The following is a 20597-nucleotide window of genomic DNA, read 5'->3' as shown; positions in this document are numbered from 1 at the left end:
GGCAGCTGGGCGAACAAAGTGTAGGAAGGGGAGAATATGCATTCTAAAATGGCCTCCTAATAATGGCCTCCCCCCTCTTTCCCTACTGTCTGGGCCGAGGCCCGGGGCGGCCTTCCAAGGCCGTACGGTCAGTCGCGATGGTCTCAGACGGTAGAATTCTTTCTCTTTCCTCGGCGTGGTGTTATGGCAGTCGAAGAAAGGATAGAAAGAAAAACTATCGTAATTATAGAACTTCAATGGCTTATCATTTTGCCTACTGCAGTGCATGATCCAAGGAGAGAGACGCTCTTCGATTGGCCCACTAATCACCAATGTGATAAATATACTCTTAAGAGCATACCAAACTGGTTTTTATTCCACTCCCCCACTTCACTATCACTACCTTTAATAAAAATAACCAGGGTAACAATTGCTATGTTTAATTAGCATAGATGCATTTTATTTGCACTAAACCACATACTCCCATTTTGTGTTTGAGGATGTGGTACAATGTTGGGGGTATCATTTTATTCCAGGGAAGAACCCATGTTTCTTTCATATTTGTTTATGAAGCATTCAGATTCGTCTCCTAAAAATGAAGCAATATTGGAGGTCATTCCAACCTTGGTGCTAAGTGCACCAACTTTACCACCATGGTGTAAACTACGTTTACACCATGTTGGATGGCGGATTCACCGCCCCATTCCAAGGTGAGTGGGGCGGTAAATCCCCATTTCCCATTTTCCCTTCCCCATTCCCATTTTTGCCCCATAGGGCATAATGGGAGTGGGGAAGGCGCTAATTACGGCGGCGTAATTAGCACCATGGCGGGTTAGCGCCATGGACTTTAACGCCTGCCAAAAGCAGGCGTTAAAGTGGGAATCCGGCGTTAAGGGTTAACGCCGTCGTTAACCCTTAACGCCGGGGTTGTAATGACCTCCATTGTCTGTGTTTGGCACATTTAACAGTCTGCACATAAACAGTTAACATATAGATGTCCCCACAAGATAAAGTGCTGTAGCATAACACATCTATGTATTGTCAAAAATATGGGTACGTTCTTAGCTTCACCCTACTAGTATGATTGCTCTAACAATCACTTCAATAAACCGGTTTCGGTATGTTTGACCGAAAGAAAATGGGTCGAAAAAATAGATTGAAAAAACCAGACCTCATGCAACATCATAATGTATGATGTTGCATGCTTTGAAAAAAAAAATATTTCATTCCCCACTCCCCACCCGCAACTTACCTGTTATCTCACCGCCTGGTCCACTTCAGCCCATAGGTGTCAGATCCATCCCTCCAACGCGGGTCGGATCTGACGCTGCAGGGTCCTTTTTCCTTTTCTTTCCTTTTTTTTCCGGTGCCCCACCTCCAATATTGAAGAAGATGGGGATGCCCCTGCAAACCCCAAAGGCTAATACGTCCCGAATATGAGGGCGGGGCCACCATGGGCCACTATGCACTTAGTCTATAGAGCACCAGGACCTGTCGACACCTTCGCAGATGGCATTACCACCCTACTATCAGCCAACACTAAGCCAAATTCACAAATCATCCTACTGGACGATTTAAATCTTGGCTTCCAAGATGCCAATGACCTTAAAGCCTTAGACATTGCCAATACCATAACAGAACTGGGCTTCTCCCATCGCATCCACAAACCTACCCACATCAAAGGGAGAACCCTTGATTGGCTGGTTGATCTTAACTGTAACATCAACATAGTGGCAAATACCCCTTGCGTCTGGTCAGATCAATATCAAAGCTAATAAGCACCGCCCCAAACAAAATATTGCATCATCCATCAATACTGGAAACAAAAGGGACATAACAAATGAGAAACTACTCCCTCTAGTACTGCCCTTACTTAACAAAGCAACCGAGTCCTGTGCTGACCCCACGGTCCTAGTTGACACCTATAATCACACCATACTCAAGGCCATTAATTCCATTGCCCCACTCAAACTATGGAAATCCAAGCCACAGGCTCACTTGAACTCCAGGTTCACGCCAGATCTTAGAACACTATTCAAGGAAAAAAAAAATGCTGAGACCCGCTGGAAAAGCTTACCTTCAGCCACAAATAAGGACAGCCTTATACTAGCGTCTCTTAACTACAAAGAGGCAATATTCCAAGCCAAAAAAGACATTTATAATAATCGAATAGTGCAAGCAACGTCTAGCACTAAAGAGCTCTTCAAGATTCTCAAAGAATTAGAATCACCCTCAGCTCCCCCGAGACCTGCATTAAAGACAATAGATGTTGCGATAACATCCAAAATGCACTTTGGGTAAAATCACCATATTACAACCCCTTACTTATAAAGCCACTAGTAGACCCTAATATCCCCACCAATTACAAGCCGATCATGACCGTACCCTTCTTACTTAACATTCTAGATAGAGTGGCTTACCTGCAGATCCAGGACTACCTAGAATTTAACAATCTACTTGGCCTCAGACAATCGGGATTCCGACCTAAGCATGGAACTGAAACAGCCCTAGTTGACCTAAAAACCCAAAGTGAAGACTTTAATGATAAAGGCAAGATGGCCCTCCTCTTAATGCTTGACCTTTCGGCGGCGTTTGATTTGGTCAACCATCAAATACTCTGCCAACATCTAAGAACCGCAGCCAACTTCTCCAACAAAGCCACTACTTGGATTAGATCCTTCCTGAAGAATAGATCCATGAGAGTCTTCTCTCCATTGGCATCTGTGGAACCCTATCTGGTACTGTATGGGGTCCCCCAAGGATCCTGTGTATCACCCACATTATACAATGTGTTTACCAAGCCCCTCTTTGATATTCTCGACTATTTGGGTGTCACCTACACTAATTAAGCAGATGACAACCAAATACTCATTCCCACCACTGGAGACCAGATAGCTGACTCCAAAAAGCTAAACAACATTTATTCGGTTATCCAGGCCTGGATGGCACAACATGAGCTCTGTCTTAACGGTGATAAGACAGAGCTACTCCTCCTTGGATCCCAACCAAGACTTAATAGACTTGACCCTGCCTTTAACTCCTTTATCATCAATGGCAACATCATAAAAGTATCTAGCGACACAAAAACCCTAGGCATTTATCTGGATTCCACTCTATCTTTAAAAAGACAAACCAATGCCATTATATCATCTACAGCCTACACCTGCAAACCTATCACTGCCTGCCGACCATTCCTCACCCCATTCAACTGCATCACCCTTGCTAGAACCCTCATCATGTCAAAACTCGACTACTGCAATGCGCTCTATCTAGGGACCAGCCAACGGAACCTAAACAAACTACAAGTAACACAAAATAATGCCATCAGGGCAGCTCTCAACATTCTGAGAAAGCATCATATCTCTGACACTAGAAGAAGTTTACATTGGTTATCAGTCAACCAAGGAATCACCCTCAAATCCTTGTCACTTACAAAAAATGTCTTGCCAATCAAGCACCAATATACCTGTCCAACCGTTTCACACCTACCTCCTCTGATCGCCCCCACCGAGCAGCCCAAGTACACAGCCTCTTATTACCTAGGTTCAAACTGCAGAAAGCAGGGGGCTACAGTTTCCCAGTGCTAGCCACCAGGCTGTGGAACTGGATCTGCGTGAAATTACTGAATGGAAAAGTCTGAGTCCCAAAAGTTTTCTTTTTCTTTTTTTCCCTATTTGTTCGCATATATATATATGGGGAGACCCTCCACCCCCCCCCCCCCCACCTTTATATATACGAACAAATCGGGGTTGGACGTTTGGGCTTCGGACTTTTTGCCCTCGGTCATGTTGTCCTATTCTGTGGAACTCACTACCTAACTCCCTTAGATCAGAACCGTCATTCAATTCATTCAGAAGTAAAGTTAAGACATGGCTTGTAGCGCAGGACCAGTCTAACCAACACTAGACACACTGCTCACAACAAATGTACTCTCCCATCTGTGCCTGTACTATGCCTGGTATATATTGTATATATATTGAAACATGTAAACTGTATATGTAAAATTGTGTTATATATGTAATTTGGATATGTATTATGATGTATCTTCATGTATCACAAAATTAAATGTAAATCTATGTCCCCGTACCCTTAAAAAATTCAGCCAGATGCCTTTGGGCCAGGCGCACAATACAAACAAACAAAATACAAATACAAACCCCGCTCCCTATGTTTGCCACGTATTAGCCTAATTGATCGGTTTTATTCGATCTAATGTTACTGGCCAAATTCGATCAAATGTAACTTTCGGTCAAATAAAACCGAACAAATATACTAATTCGACTAAACCTAATAAATCACTTTCAAATAGATACAACGGGGGAACAATGACAACATCACAAAGGGCAAATACGTGATCCATAAACTAAGCTGAAAACATCTCATAAGAGGTACGATATGCACAAATCTTAAAATGGCTTAAGGGGAATGCTAATATTATGTTAAACGACCTTTGTACTGCACCATACTACCACTGTAGTAGTCTATGACCAACTAGGCCTGTCAGTGGAGTGCCTTACTGTGACCCCGCCCAGGGTATCCAGGCCTTAGTCTGCCGGAGAAAGAAAATGAGCCAGGGGAAGATAAGGGGAAGGAATACTTTATGTTAGCATGGGTGTGCGTCAGTCCTGGTAGGTGAATAATATATCCTGAAGTGTGTTACTTGGGTTGCAGTTCGAGGGCACATTTGGAGAATTTTAGAATAGTATACAATGTAATGTTGGATGCATGAGGGGCTCAAGAGTGTTTTTTGCCAATCCTGGAAGTTTGGTGGCTTATTTTCCCAAGTGTCTCTATACTTTTTACCCAGGTCAAACCCCAGAATGTTAATTCTGTGACTGTTAAGCCTGATCCAAGAGTTGTATAGTCGAGTATAGACTGTGTATGAAGGTGAATGCTGTTGGTAACAGAAGTTAAGGGAATGGGAAGATCAAATTAATACAGGCCTGGCACCTTGACGTCAGAAAGGTTATTTGTTAAGAGGCTGTTGCATGTTATGGTGTGCTGGACTTTATTTTAATTCAAGATGAGAGAGGGTGGTGTCAAGTGCTAACACTATTGTTCATTCTTTCCAATGTATTCTTCCAAAGCTACCATCCCTCAAGTTCTAATGCCCACATTGGTATACACGCACAATATACAATAATCTTAATTACAAAGTAGAATGCAGCTCCTCAGCCACATATATCTCCATTAACATATGATACAACGGAAAGCATTAAGCAACAATGCAGCCACTCCTCCATGTGCTCTTGCCTCTGTACCCTTCCATGCGGAAAATGGACTACAGAAAACTGCACCAATTATACCCCTGAGGCTAAGGTAAGCAAACGTGCGTCATGTGAGGTTCTGATAGTGGCCATTGGAAATGTGCTTACTTCTCTGGCTTCTCTGGCAGGTGTTCCCCCATGTTCCTGATGAACTTCAGAAGGCTGCTGACGGTGTCAGTGTAGGCGTATTTTTGATTCCGTTCCATCATGTCATCCATAACCTCCTTATCAATCTACAAAGGCATTGGCAACACAGTGAGTAACGGTGGGTAAACAGAGAATACATTTTGCAAATAAACTTGGTTAACAGGATCTCAGCGTATATCTTCACTTGGCTGAATTTACACCACCTCAATGACTGCTTTTAGTGTCATACCACTGACCAAAATAAAGGAGGCAATGGCCTACAGCGAAACGGAAAAGGCAGGCCAGCTCAAAGCATTAGGCAACAATGTGGTTACCTCAAGGGAGCGCTATACATCGGGCACTAGAAACATTTGTCCCCAGCTACAGGCTGGCACATGGCCTTGATGAGACAAAGGGTGGCATGCAGATTATTGCCCAGTCTTCTAATGGTTCTCTCCGTTGCATGGCCTGCATCAGCCCACACCACCTACTATTGGTCAAAATCAGATAGATGCCACAACTGAACATGAGAACGGGCTACGTTAGGTAGTAAAGCCTGTGTGGAAAATAGTGTGCTCTTCTGCTTCACCAGCCAGACCCAGGATTAGACTCCTCTCTGGGTAAACATAGTCTGATCCTCTCCTCTACTTGGTCAGAGTCAGATTAGGATAGGAGGCTAGACACCTGTTATGAACAGAATCCATCTCCAGAGGAGCAGTTCTCCTGAGGCTGCTGATGGCATGTTGTTAGGCAGAAACCTGTGCAGTTCCCTCTGGGACCACTGCAAAAGATTTAGGACTACAGGTGTTTGGCAGTAAACCCACTTGGTAGCAGTCTGTACCACACAGATTCACTTGGTAGCTGTGGCTGAGCAGACTACCCTCAAGAAGAGTTAGGCAGTATACAGAGTATTCACAATAGGTCAAGAGAACACAACAGAACAAGTAAACACTGACCAGGGCTTGGTGTAAAAGAGATATAATTATTTATTTAAAACCACATCTAGAAAAACACACAGGCACTAATAGTAAGCAATTCAAAAACACGGTCACTAAAAGATATGCACTTTAAAAGAATATTAGACCAGTCTTAAGTATAGCCCCACTTATTTTCAGACAGCGGTGAGCGCTTAACGTAGATGGCACTCTAATAATTTGTTTTAAAAAGGGAGAGAAAAGCAGAGAATAAATTGAAACAGATCCCAACACTTTTTCACGAACACAACAAAAGAGGAAGGCAAAGTAACACCGTGAATTCAGAGTCAGTAGGCCGGATCCCTTTTAAGAGGATCGAAACGAAATGTGTCCAAGGTCACACGGTTGCAGTGCACAAGAGTCTTGTAACGGTTCAAAAAGGAGTTGGACCAAAGAAAGGGACCAGTTAGAGGGTCAAGGCGGCCAGCCCAGTCCAGAAGGTTAAGGGGTTATTATTACCTTGTAGCAATCTTTAGAAAGGGAGGCCTGGCGGACACGGTACCTTAAAGTGGTGAGAACACTCCAGCGGGGGCAGTTGTTCCTGGCAGCAGATGCAAGTCGGTGCTTCGTCCGGGGGAAGAGAGGATCTCGTCGGGGAGGACGACAGGAGTCCGTTGCACTGCCAGGGAAGAAACCAGCCGTGGAGTTTCTCAGGTACAAGGAGTGGTCCGTTGATTCGCAGTTCAGTGGTAAGTGGCTATCCGGCTGCCGGGGTGCTTGGCACGGGCAGTTCGACCACAAACCGGTCTGGGGTGCGAAGAAAAGAAGGTAAACTGGTTGTGCCCACCAGTCAGGGGAAGAAGCCTCTCCAGCCGGGAGATCTTCTCTGTCGTCGGGAAGTGGTGAGTCGGTTCCGCAGGGCTCCACCGGTGGTGTTGTCGTGGTAGGTCGGCTCAGCTTCTCCCTCGTCGGATTCTCAGGTCCTGTGGCGACTTCTGAAGTTCCAGTCCCCAAAGCCCTGCTTTTATGCAGCATACCCCCATTCACCCGGCCGGCTCACCACTTGGGCCAATCACACAAGAGTGCGACTTGAGTTACCAAGGTAACTCAGTCCAGGGTGCCTAAACCCCCCTCCAACACCCCCTGTGGTACCCAGACAGAGTGGCACCACTTTCGGAGGCTTCTGTGGAGAAGCCCGCCAAAAGTGGAACAAAGGGCTCGACTTGGGTTGGAGTCACAGAAGAGAACACAAATGCCATTTTAGAATCGAGTCCTGGCAAAAAATACCAACCGGCGAATTAATATTAATTAAATAAACCGGCGGTATGTTCGAGGCTATGAGAATTAAATAATTAAAGTTGGTAGCCTCGAACAATGGGAAAATCTCATAGGGAAATATATTCGCAGTCGAATATAAAAAGTAGTATCCACTGCCACCAGCCCAAACTCGATCATGGGGGATGGAGACGTGCCCCCTCGACTAACAGACCCCGGGGTAATCGAATTGCCCCGACCAGTACGTCCACAATATGATGGTTTGTACTGGTTTCTGTTAATAATTTGGGACTAGTAAAGCCAATGGTGACTTTACATGCCCTGGGAGACAGTAGTCAGTCCCAGGGTATGGAGTCTATGGTGGGGTGTCACTATGACACCCCTGTGTTACTGCACGGAGGGTGCTGTGTAACACACATAGTAAAAACACATGAGACCCTATGGAGTAAAGGACCCCATAGCCCAGAAAACACATTAACAGTCAAAGGAACACCATAAATCATGTCCAAGAGTGGGAGAAAAAGAGTCTCACTCTTGGCAGGAGAAAAAAACAAACTCCAGAATTCCAGCAAAGCTGCTGGGGGACTCACTACGTTAGGAAATTCAGCCTAAAGAGAGAATTCTCCCTAACACATGTCATAGAAATAGATCTAGGATAGGACATTGCCTTATCCAAGTCTCTTCCACCATCCAATACGCAAAAGTGCATAATTGCACCCACATAACATTTATTAGGTCGGTCATCTCAATAGGTTATACATATTGAGATGTATAAGGAAAAAGCAGGTGTGTATCACAGCTAGCCACTCTGGTAATTCCTTTGCCAAATTTGCCAGCTTTGTCATTTATTGGACATATTGAACCCTTGTGTAGTCCAGCTCATAGTGGTTATATTTATATATAAATAAGGAATGTAACAGATGTGTCAATTAATAGTTGTCATCCATGGTTCCCACAGAAAACAACAACAGGATCAGCTGCAGTGCCTTTATTTAGCCTTCACTGGACCAGGATTTGGTGGGAGTCCTATAGGAGAGGAATCACACACATGAGGGGGATGCCTATTTGGAAGTTTGCAAGGATGTGCCCAATTTATAAGAATGTATTGTCCTGAGTCCAGATCCTTATTCTATTGTTCAAAATCCTGGGGGCCCATGCACAGGACAATGTCCTTCAAATCACTCACAGTTTCAGGGACATTTATAGTGTACCAGCACACCTTGAACTTTATCCCCACTTTGTTTACAGTCTTGGCCTTTACCTTTGACTTGGATATGTGCCCTTATCTTCACATGGATCTCTCTCTATGGCACTATCGGTAAGGCCAAGGCCTCCAAATCGCTATCTGGGCAAATCCTGTAATGTCCCCTCTTGCCTTTGGGATCGCTCATCAAGGTAGGCATCCCCTAGAATGCTTTTGGCTAGGAGTTGATTCCACCTACCTGGGCTTGGTGTGGAGTATCTTTAGTTGGGTTGGTGATGTGCAACTACCACCAGGGTCTGAGTAGCAACCCCAGCTGGCATCTCTCCACCTTCTTATTGGTTTGGCTTGTGAATGCCAGTCTGAAGGACCATCGGTTCTACAGGCTCCCTACACCAGCCTCTGCTTTCTCCTTGGCCTCTCCTGCAATGCAGCATATTAGGTTCAGACACGTTCCACACAGCTCTAGGTAATGTGCCCAATAACCGGGTTCGTCCAAAAAGATCGAATTAAAATGACCTACCCAACCAAATGTTCGAAAAAAGGTACTACCAAATGTTTACCCTCCACAATTTCGACTTTTGGAGGATAGAACATTTGGTAGGGTTTGGGGTGTCATTTTAATTTGATCTTTTTAGACGAAACCTTTGGTAGTACATTTTTTTAGAACAAAGGGCTGTGGGGACTGCGGGGTCTGTGGTGGTGTTCCCCTGCAGCCAACCCAACCAAAAGAAAAAAGGGCAGGGGGTGAGGGTTTGGGGGGGATACCTCGCAACCCCTGCTCACTATACTGCGAGAGGGAGTTGCGGGGGAGTACCCCGCAGCTGTCCGAAAAAAACAACAAAAAAACCAGGAAATGACCCTGCAGCGCCAGTTCCCGATCACGGAAGTGAAAGGGAACAGGCGTTGCAGGGACCAGCGAGTCTGAGGCAAGGTAAGTAGTGGGGTGGGTTTGGAGGGAGTGTTGGGTGGGTGGGCAGGGGTGTGGGCGTGGGCAGGCGATGGCCAAGTCAGAAATGTTCAGGGCAGAAAAGACCGAAGGTTATTTCGAAAAAATAATCTTTGGTCTTTTCGCCCTCAAACATTCCTACCTCGGTCATTCAACCACAAACGCTATGGCAGACCCACACATGTTTGGCTCTTAATATTTATTTTATTTATTTTTATGTATTTGCATTTATCAAGCGCACTTGCAGCCTGAAGGCATTAAGGTGCTGTTACAGAAGCTAAGCAGACTTAAGATTACAGGAGTGTGCCCAGTGGGCTCATGGTTACACAGTAGCAGGCACATATGCAAGAAATGGCTGACACAGATTCGTGTTTGACATTCAGTTTAGACAAAGAGTCTAGTTTTGATAGCCTTGCGAAAGGCTAGGTGTGATTCAATCAGTCTTAGGTGAGGTGGAAGTGCGTTCCAGTGCGTGGCTGCTAGGGTGGGGAAGCTGGCACCACCAGCGCGGAACTTACGTGTAATAGGCGCAACGATCGTGTTGGCATAGCAAGATCTTAGGGGTCTGGTGGCTGTGTGCCTGGTGATTCTATTTGTCAAGTAGGGAGGGGCAAGTTCGTGGAGGCATTTGTGGGTGAGGCAAGAGTTTTGAATACACTCCTCTCTTTGACAGGGTGCCAGTGTGCTTGCCTTCTGATTTCGGAGATATGAGGCCTCATTACGACCCTGGCGGTAAGTAAGCTACATTACCGCCATGGCGTAATCATCGTTTACGCCATGGACCGATGGCGTAAAGAGCGCCATATTCCGACCCATCGCGCACGAGCATTACGGCATGGCGGTAATGTAAACTACGCCATGGCGTAAACAGCCCTTACCGGCATCGAATGCCGCGCTGGGTGACCTACCGCCACCCATCATTGCGCCGACCGTAATCAGCGGGCCCCGTAATCAGCGGGCCCCGTAATTAGCGGGCACCGTAATTAGCGGGCACCGCAAATAAGCGGAACCGGAAGTAGCGTCATTGCGGCGGAACGGGAAAGAGCACAGCGGCCATCTTTAAAAACACAATCCATTACCATCCTACCCAACCACACTACATTCGACCCTGAAACCCTGTGAATCCCACTACCCACCCATTTCCTCACCTAACCATGCCAAAAAGTGTTAAAAAAGCCTGCGACAGGCAGCGGCAGGACCGCTTCAGTCGCGAAGAACTAACTATGCTGGCAGAAACGCTGCAGGAGAAGGCAGACGTCGTCTTCTCATCAGAGATGACGAGACCAGCCATAGCCCGGAAAAAAGCATTATGGGAACTCGTGGCACAACGCTTCAGTGCCGTAGGTACCACCCCACGCACCGCCAGACAGTGCCGCAAAAGGTGGGATGACCTCCGGCTCCGAGTAAGGGGCATACTGTCAGCAAACCGCAACCTGGGACTGGCAACTGGCAGTGGAGCAGACTCCCCACTAAAGATGCAGCCATGGGAGGAGACATGTGCCTCATTGATCGGCATAGAGTGCATTGAGGGCGTCGGCGGAATGGAGAGAGGAGCCCCGACATCAGGAGACACAGGTAGGTGCCTCCAATTCAGCCTTGCAAAACACCCTGAATCACACTTACATGGGAATCACAATGTCGCCCCATATGGCAAACGCAACACATCAGCAGAAGACCACACCCTGCACACATGCAGCATGTACACTCTACAGCAGGCACACACATTCCTGCATGCTCAACTCACCCAAAAGGGAGACAACCTGTATGTCACGGCCTACAAAGTCCACCATCTATCCATCTAAACCATGGCACTCATCACAATGCCTGCTCAATGTCCGCTGAACCATCAATAACACTTTCCCTCCTCTGCTCCACCACAGGCTCACACTCGGACACCGGCAGGGACGAGAGTGGCACCACCCCAGCCAAGAAGACCAGGACAGAGGGAAGAGGCCACCAACCATCCACCTCTGCTGGACCCATGGCCAACCCACAGCAGGCCAAAATTCCTGTTGCCGAACAGCCCAGGGCAGCAATTCCCCCCGAGGAAAGGGACATGATGGCACCCACGGCAGACCCACAACCACTGCTGCCCACTGAGGGGATCGTGTCTGCGGGGAGCAGTACAGTCGGGGAGACTGCAGCCATCGCAACCTGTTCTGACAGCGATGTGGCGAATGGGGATGATGACATGGAAGGTCCCCCCAACACCCAACTTACCTCCCCACACCTGTCCCCATGTAGCCTGCATGGACAGGACACACAGGGGCAATCCCCTGGAGGTTCATGGCCAGCCACTCCAAGCCCAGTGGGAGTAGGGGAAGAGGGGAGTAGTCCTATTGGGCCTGCAATTGCAACCTCCATTGTGCCTGATTTCAGCCAGGTGCTGGACCAAATATCAGCGAGGCAAGAACAACTGGCGTCAATCCTAACGCAGCATGTTGCTGATTGTGGAGGTGCCAGTTCAGGCATGGAGAGGTGTGCTGACAGCATCAAGGCAGCCATCCAATCAGCAAGCACGAACATATGCACAGAACTAGCCGCAGTGCGGAATATGATTAGTGAACTGATACGGACAATCATGGACACACGGCGTACCGAGCAGGCCGGTACCTCCTCAGCTGCAAGTTCGGCCCCATCCAGCCCCGTCCGCAGGTCATCCAGGACCCGGAGGAGTACAGGCAGGGGGGCCCCAGGTTCCAGGACAGGGGGCTGGCAATAGTGCCCGCCCAGTGGACCACTAAAACATTACCCACTTCACCACGGGCACTGGCACTCCTTTGCAGGGATTTGTGGGGGGAGGGGGAGGGGGGATTGGGTGTGTTGGGGTGTTCAGGGGGGAGGGGGGATTGGGTGTGTTGGGGTGTTCAGGGGGGAGGGGGGATTGGGTGTGTTGGGGTGTTCAGGGGGGAGGGGGGATTTGGTGTGTTGGGGTGTACAGGGGGAGGGGGGATTGGGTGTGTTGGGGTGTTCAGGGGGGAGGGGGATTGGGTGTGTTGGGGTGTTCAGGGGGAGGGGGGATTGGGTGTGTTGGGGTGTTCAGGGGGGAGGGGGGATTGGGTGTGTCATAACTTTTCAGAAGCACAATACACTTTTTCGTTTATCACAAACCAAATTTGTGGACATTGCTCATTGTGTATGTGTGCTTTATTGTTGTACAGTCTACAGTGTGCATATACCAGACACACACAGTGCCCCAAGTGCTGTCCACATGTTACACGCACACGCTGTGTGTGCTAGAAGCATTGGTCGATGAGATTCTGACGCATTTCACGCCCCTCCTGTGCAACGCTGCCTCCTTGAGGTGCTGCCCCATCCCCACCCTCATCATCCTCATCATCAGGTGGTTGCAGTTCTGCGTCAGGGGGCAGAGGCACGTTACGTCTGACGCACATATTGTGTAGCATGACACATGCCATGACGATCTTCGCAACCTTCTCATGGCGGTACAGGAGTGCCCCGCCAGACCTGCTGAGGCAGCGGAAATGTGCCTTCAGTAGGCCAAAGGCCTGCTCTATCACCACACGGGTACGTGCATGGGCACGGTTGAAGTCCTCCTCATGCTGGTTCTGTGGGTTCCGGACTGGTGTAAGGAGTCACCTCTTCAGGGGATAGCCTGCATCACCTGTAAATGGGCAACAATGTATGTGTCAGGAATGAGATTGCTTTCTGAACATGACGCGCCACCATGCCTTGCATTCAACTGTTACTTTGCACCAAATTTAGTTGTGCTAATGGATTCACACTATGCAACCGGTATATGTTCATGGCTCTCATGTACTGTTTTGCATGCCAAGACACAATGCAGGGGGGACAATTGCCTTGTGAGTGCCCATCCACTGTGTCCGTTCAGGTCGTTACTTTATGTGACCTGGCACGTGTCCTGTGAGGTCAAAGCTCACATGATTGCAACATTGCTGTCTGGCTCATTATGACCCCAGGGAACAATACTGGTGTCAATGGGGGGAGTTTGTGGGTCTTGCTGTCTGTGTAGTGGTGCATTGATGTTCCTGTCCGACACGTGCCTCCTTCGTGCGCAGTTATGGGGGACAGGCCTTTCAGTTGATGGTGTTTGGTGACGTGCATGTAGGTGCGTTCCTTTGGAGTCAATGTGGTCACATTTCGTACAATGCACTTGCAGATGGTTGTGTCATGGTTGGGGTACACTTTCATTCACATGTTAGGGCTGATTAGATCAGGCATCATGTATACAGTTGTCAGATGACGTGAGTGCTGCCTCAGGGTATGATCTGGCTACTGCTAGTCGCAGCCATGTGACGTATGCATCATTCCCCCCCCCCCTTTCTGCCAGGTGAAATATGCATTGGTACGTCGATCACCTACACACTTCGCATTTCCATGCTCATGACATTAGACTCACCGAGTAGGCAGGATCTTGGGCCTGCATGTCGCTCCATGTAGCGTGGTATTGTGGAGTTCCGAAGGACCATTAAATCATGGGTTGATCCGGGGAATCGGGCACAACAATGTGTGAAGATCCTGTTGGAGTCGCAGACCATTTGCACGTTGATTGAGTGAAATAGTTTACAGTTGCGGTATGGTACCTCCATGGCATGTGGGACCACCAATTCAACATGGGTGCAGTCGATGGCACCAATGCAACCAGGTATGCCAGCTAGTGCATGGAAACCCACTTTGGTGTTGGCAATCTCCTGGGCAGACCGTGGCAATGAGATGTGGTCGTCTGTGTGCTTGAGGAGGGCATCGAGCACTTGGATCAGTGTACGTGAGAATAATGGTTGGGATATGCCATGCAAGTGGCCCACTGTGTGCTGGTAGGTGCCTGTGGCCAGGAAGTGGAGCACGGACACGACCTTCAGTAGGGGCAGGATGGCGGTGGGTGTTTCTATCATGCTGACGATGTCGTTGTGTATCATGTGCACAATGTTGGTGATGGTGTCCCGGGCCAGTCGGTACAGGGTGTGGATCTGCTCTGCAGTGAGGTTGAATGGACTGGCTCTGATGCGTGGGATTGGGGGCTGCCTGCGTGGTGCCACTGGCTGTGCTGGTGGGGCTTGCTGGCCCTGCCTTGCCCTCCTTCTCCTCCTGCGTCTCCTCTGTGCAGCTTGTTGTTGTTGTTGTTGTTGTTGTTGTTGTAGCACTCGTATTGCTATCAGGTCCTCCAGCCCCAACATTGCTAGTCCTATTGGTATCATTGTGGAGTGTGACTGGGGCTGGTAGGGGTGGGGTGTGCTCTTTTTGCACTGGGAGAGTCTGTATTGCCTCCACCTGTGCTGATTCTGTGCACCTGTGGCAGCTGGGAACACTGCACATGGCCATTTACGGTTGGTTCGCGAAGGCGGAATTAGCGCCATGGTGGTAAGGTACTTTACGGCCTTGGCGATGGCGTTAGGGACATGTCCGCTTGGTTTGTGATCTGCGTAGCTTTGCGCCATGCCGGTATTTACAGCATGGTGGGTCGCGCGCCCGCGACCTTGGTGCTGTTAGCGGCACCGTAAACTACGATGTCGCTAATTGCACTTTCGCGGGTCATAATCGGACCTAGCGGAAAACGATGCCGGTATTCATTTACCGGCATCGTTTTCCGCTTACCGCCTGGGTCGTAATGAGGGCCATGGTGTCTTCTTGCGGTACCGGTGGCTGCCCTGAGCACATTGTTTTGAGCTCGCTACAGTTTGGCCATGTTTTTTCCCACTGAGGAGGGCATTGCAGTAGTCTAGCCTTGACTCGATAATTGCCCTGGCAATGGTGAGGCAATTCTGGCGGGCCAAGAAGGGCCTGGCAGCGTTGAGAATTTTGGAGTAGTAGGCTGAGGAGGCGGCGATAGCATTAACCTGTCTGTCCATGGATAGGTCGGAGTCCAGGTAGATTCCGAGTGTCGTAACATGGTTGGAGACCTTGATAGGAATGTTATCAATGGTGAAGGAGGCGTACCGATCTTTGAGGTTACCCAGTGTGAAGGGTGACCCTATGAGGAGGAGTTCAGTTTTTTCAATATTGAGGCAGAGCCAATTCTCTGCCATCCAGGATTGGATAGTAGAGTTAATAGTGATGAGGGTGTTGGTGTCTGCTAGGTAGTCGCCCGTCAGTGGGATAAGTACCTATGTGTCATCCGCATAGTTGGTGTAAGATATATGAAGGGAGTCCAGGATGCTGAACAGGGGCCTTGTGAAGAGGTTGTAAAGCGTGGGTGCGATACAGGACCCCTGGGGTACACCGCAGGTAAGGAGGCTGGGGGTGGCGGATGCAGACTCTGAGAAGACTTTCATGGCCCTTTCTTGGAGAAAGGAGGTGATCCATTGACAGGCTTTAGGGGAGAAGTTGGCTTGGGTGGCTAGATGGTGGCACAAGGTGTTGTGGTCCACGAGATCAAAAGCCGCAGATAGATCAAGGAGCAATAGGAGGGCAGGTTTGCCTGCGTCTCTAAGATCGTCCATTTGGTTCTTGAGGTCTAGGAGGGCCGTTTCGGTGCTGTGTCGTGGGCGGAATCCAGATTGCCGCAGGCCTAGGAGACAGTTATCCTCTAAGAACTTTTGGACTTGCAGGTAAGCCGCTGTGTCCAAGATTTTGAGCAGGAAGGGTACAGCTGTAATGGGCCTGTAATTCCCAGGGACCGTTGTGTCGAGCGAGGGTTTTTTGAGGAGTGGGCGTACCCACGCTTCCTTAAGTCCAGACGGGATATGACCTGACTGGAAGGAGGAGTTGATAAATGCTGTAAGGAAGGGGGCTAAGGTAGGTGTGGAGTCTTTGATGAGGCTAGCTGGGCAGGCATCACCCTTGCAATTGGAGGGTTTGATAGAGTTGAGCAGGGTGATGACCTCTCGCTCAGTGATGTCTTTGAACTCAAATAGAGGGGAGGTGGTGGTCTTGGTGGGTGGCTCAGCGCGCATGTTGGCGATGATGTTGGGGAGGGCTTTTTGGTGGCCGCAGATCTTGGTTTGGAGAGTGTTGAGCTTCTCTAGCATTGCAGACTGAATGCTATTGCACCACTTATCGTCTTTGATGACTGATTGGGGGGGGGCATTTGGTTTTTCCAGTTCCCTAAAGATAGTGAATAGTTCCTTGGACCCTGACTTGGTTTCAGAGATCCTAGCGTTAAAGGAGGCAGCCTTGGCTATGGTAATGTTAGTCTTGTAGGATTTGGAGATGGCTTTGAACTTCTGTTTGGTGGCTTCAGAGGGGCTGGCTTTCCAGGTGGAGAGGGCAATCCTCTTTAGCGCACGTTGTTCAAGAAGTTCTTTGGAGAACCATGCATTAGCATGTTTGGCTTTTTTAGCTTTTTTAAGAGTCAGTGGAGCAATGGCGTCCACGGCTGACGTGATGACATCCTTGAAGGTGTCAGCTAAAGTTTCAGGGTTCTTAGAATAGGGGGCCTGCAAGGCTGGGTTGAGGAGGTAGGGTGCAAGGTTTTCGACTGTGAGAAGGCGTGAGCTCCTAGCGTGAGTTACCGGGCACGGGGTGGGCAGGGGTGCTAGGGCGCTTTCTTGGTTCCGAGGGTGAATTGGATGTAGTGATGGTCGGACCAAGGGACGGGGGTGTTAGCCGTAATAAGAAGGGAGCAGTTGTGATGACTGATCCAGTCTAGGGTGCGCCCTTTGATATGAGTGGGGTCGGAAATGGAGTGCGTGAAGCCGAGGTTGGACTGGGCCTTCTTAAGGGATCTTGCAGGGGGGTCCTTAGGGTTGTTCAGCCCTAGGTTAAGGTCATCCAGAAGTAAGACCTGTGATTTCTTTTTGATGTTGCTGGACAATGCAGGGATAAAGGTGTCATGGAAGTCAATGGATGGTCCTGGGGGTCTGTAGACAATGTGCATGGTTATGGTGCAATTGGGATGGACATTAATTTTTAGAGGGAGGTAGTTGCTGTTGCTGTCAAGCAGGCCTTCAATTTCTCTAATAGCAATGGCTTCCCTGGCAATGAGGGCAACGACTCCACCTCTCTGGGAGGTGCGGTCTTTCCTGAAGATGGAATACCCAGACGGCATGGCCAGTGATAGGGCTGGGCCTGAGGTTTCATTAAGCCAGGTTTCAGTAAGGATGAGGAGGTCGAGGTCGTACTTAATGAGCAGGTCATTTATGTCAAGGGCATGAGCGGGTGCAGATCATGCATTAAGCAAGGCGCAGCTGAGCATGTAGGCAGAGGGAGGCAAGGAGGTGGGCGGACTAGTCGGAGTGGATGGTAGCTCAGATATAATGCGTGGTATGGAGTCAGGGGTGGTTATGAAGGCGGCATCAACATGAGCAATTGGCATAGACACAGCATTAGGCAGCATGGGGGCGGCATCAACATGAGCACTGGGGAAAGACACAGCATTAGGCAGCATGGGGGTGGCATTAACATGAACACTGGGCATAGACACAGCATTAGGCAGCATGGGGGCGGCATCAACATGAGCACTGGGCATAGACACAGCATTAGTCAGCATGGGGGCGGCATCAACATGAGCAATGGGCGTGGACACAGCATTAGGCAGCATGGGAGCGGCATCAACATGAGCAATGAGCATGGGGGCACCCGCGGGGTTGGTCATGGGTGGTGGTGCAGAGTTAATATTTTTAATGGGGTTATTGTTCGTGGCAGCCCTGAGGTCTTGTTTTGTGATGTGGACATTGATGATCTGTCGTAGCGTAGCCACAGGGTGCGGGTCAATCCAGGGGCTGGAGTTGGCCTTAGTGATGTAGCATGTGAGTGCTGACTGCTGGCTTCTAACACCAATCCTTGCATTGCGGTCTCTTGGGTTGGGATTGTAGGTGAGGGGATTGGTAGGCTGAGTGTGTGACCGTAGTCGTGCATTTCTGTTGTAACATGGCGTGGTGCGCATGGTTGTGACCTGGGTAGGTGCATGCAGGGCGTAATGTGGGCTGGCATAGGGCCTGGAGGCCTTACCTTGTGTTGGTTTGCCAAAGCCTGGGGGCGCCATCCACGCTGTCGAGCAGCGGAGAGCTGCAGAGAGGGGGGGGGGGCCTTTTCCCTTGGCCTTCTCCCGACGGCCGTCTCCCACTCCCTTTAAACCAGGAGGGGAGGGGCTGGCAGGCGAGTCAGTCCTATTGCAGGCCTGGGGCGCGGCGTTGATTTTTGCGGGCATTCTCTCGGGCACCAGTATGTTGTTGCTGGTTGCCTGGGCAACCAAGGCGGCCATTTCACGGCCAGTGCTGCCCACAGACAACGTGGGTAACGACGAGGCGGAGCAGGGGCGGGAGGCGCAGTGGTGGTTCACACGAGCATCAGCGGCAGGGTTCTTGGGTGGATTCAGTCTCCCTTGCAGCGGAGCTGCAGAGAGGGGGGGGAAGGCCTTTTCCCTTGGCCTTCTCCCGACGGCTTTGCCTGGCGACCGCCTCCCACTCCCTTTAAAGCAGGAGGGGAGGGGCTGGCAGGCGAGTCAGACCTATTGCAGGCTTGGGCCGTGGCGTTGTTTTTCGCGGGCATTCTCCCTGGCTCTAGTATGTTGTTGCTGGTTGCCTGGGCAACCAGGGAGGCCATTTCACGGCCAGTACTGCCCACAGACCACGTGGGTAACGACGAGGCAGAGCAGGGGCGGGAGGCACAGTGGTGCTTCACACGAGCATCGGCGGCAGGGTTCTTGGGTGGATTCAGTCTCCCTCGCAGCGGAGCTACAGAGAGGGGGGTAGGCCTTTTCCCTTGGCCTTCTCCCGACAGCTTGCCATTCTCTCCTTTCACTCCTCTGCAGCTTACGCTCAAGAAAGTCATTCTATTATCCTCAAACTCACTTGGCTTGTGTCTATGTTTAAAGGATTGCCCCATGAGTAAATGCTCCCAGGTGTGACCTATTTTTTAGTCTGTTTCCCTATTACATTACTTGGGTCTGATTAGTTGTTCCTGAATGGTTCCTCCCCACTGACTTGCTATGTTCCCTCATTCATCCCCACGTTTAGCAGGTGCTTTATTAGTGATGCTCAGTCTGAATCTATAAATGGCTGTGGTGCCATGTTCGAATAAATGTATCTTGGCAGGCCTCAGCTGTTGTATCGTGTTTGCATGCAAGTGAAGATCGTCTATGCTCTAACTGCCAAGGATGATTCCTCACCATGCTGCCAGTAACCTGACTGTCTTCTGTATGTAGCAAATGCCAGGATTCATACATCAGATGTTCTCAACAGAACAGCCCCTGTTGCTTCAATGGAGTCGCACACTGCTTTATAAAATATGCCAGGGTAGTCTGTGTGTCTGCTTTTCTCTGAGCCTGGTCATTTCTGGGCTCTCGGTTTGGATTGCAAACATAGGATTTGGCCTTTCTTTCCTGATCAAATGTGGGAAATCTCTCCAGGAATAGAAGGGAAATCTGTCAGGTTGGGAGGGGGGGGGGGGCATTGATATGGTCCCAGTTCACTGAGGGGAAGGATGGGGAGGCTCTGGGGGATCCTCTGTGTATTGCATCCAGGAGTTGCTTCATGGAGTGGGTGGCTCTCTCTTGCCCCCAGAAATCTGCAGTCACCCTCTAAAAGGTTGACTCACAAGTAAATGTCACATAGTGCACAGTGTCGGGAGGATAGCTCAGCGGCAACGTGCTCGCCTTGGCAGCAAGACGACATGGAACCACACAGGTTCGATCCCCGGGTCCGCGCTTAGAAACCTCTGGGTATTAGGCGCGTTATAAATAACCTATCATATCATATCATATCAGTGTTGAGAGGCAAAGAGGGGATAGAATATAGTGTAGTCATGTTAAAAATATATTATGGTTGTGGCCAATAGGAACGCTAAGGGTTTCTCATTTCACTCTGGGGTCCACGCCTCCATGCCCAGATTGGATTACTTTTTCGTCCTGCGAGCGCAAACACACCAGATCTTGTCAGGCAGGTTTTTGGCGAGGGGCATCTCTGACCATTCCCCACTCCTTTTGGTGCTACAGAGTGGCAGGTCCAGGCCTCAGTCGGGGTGGCGGT

The 20597-nt window shown here is 49.4% G+C and overlaps 1 protein-coding gene across 4 annotated transcripts in view; it reads right to left on the bottom strand.

Annotated features, from left to right (window-relative positions):
* LOC138537078 (2-5A-dependent ribonuclease-like) overlaps positions 1-20597 on the bottom strand; it is a 402978-nt gene that overhangs the window by 54816 nt on the left and 327565 nt on the right. For 3 of the 4 annotated variants that reach the window (XM_069641426.1, XM_069641425.1, XM_069641424.1), the window contains exon 6: positions 5355-5479. The exons of the other annotated variant lie outside the window; for it this stretch is intronic. In XM_069641426.1, the coding sequence (XP_069497527.1) occupies positions 5355-5479 (125 nt within the window). The remainder of the gene's footprint in view (positions 1-5354; positions 5480-20597) is intronic. 4 annotated transcript variants of the gene reach the window in all.

The sequence above is a fragment of the Ambystoma mexicanum genome, chromosome 1q, assembly GCF_040938575.1.
Source record: "Ambystoma mexicanum isolate Mex_15411 chromosome 1q, UKY_AmexF1_1, whole genome shotgun sequence".
NCBI classification, from domain to species: Eukaryota; Metazoa; Chordata; class Amphibia; order Caudata; family Ambystomatidae; genus Ambystoma; species Ambystoma mexicanum.
This window is presented reverse-complemented; position numbering and strand designations above follow the sequence as displayed.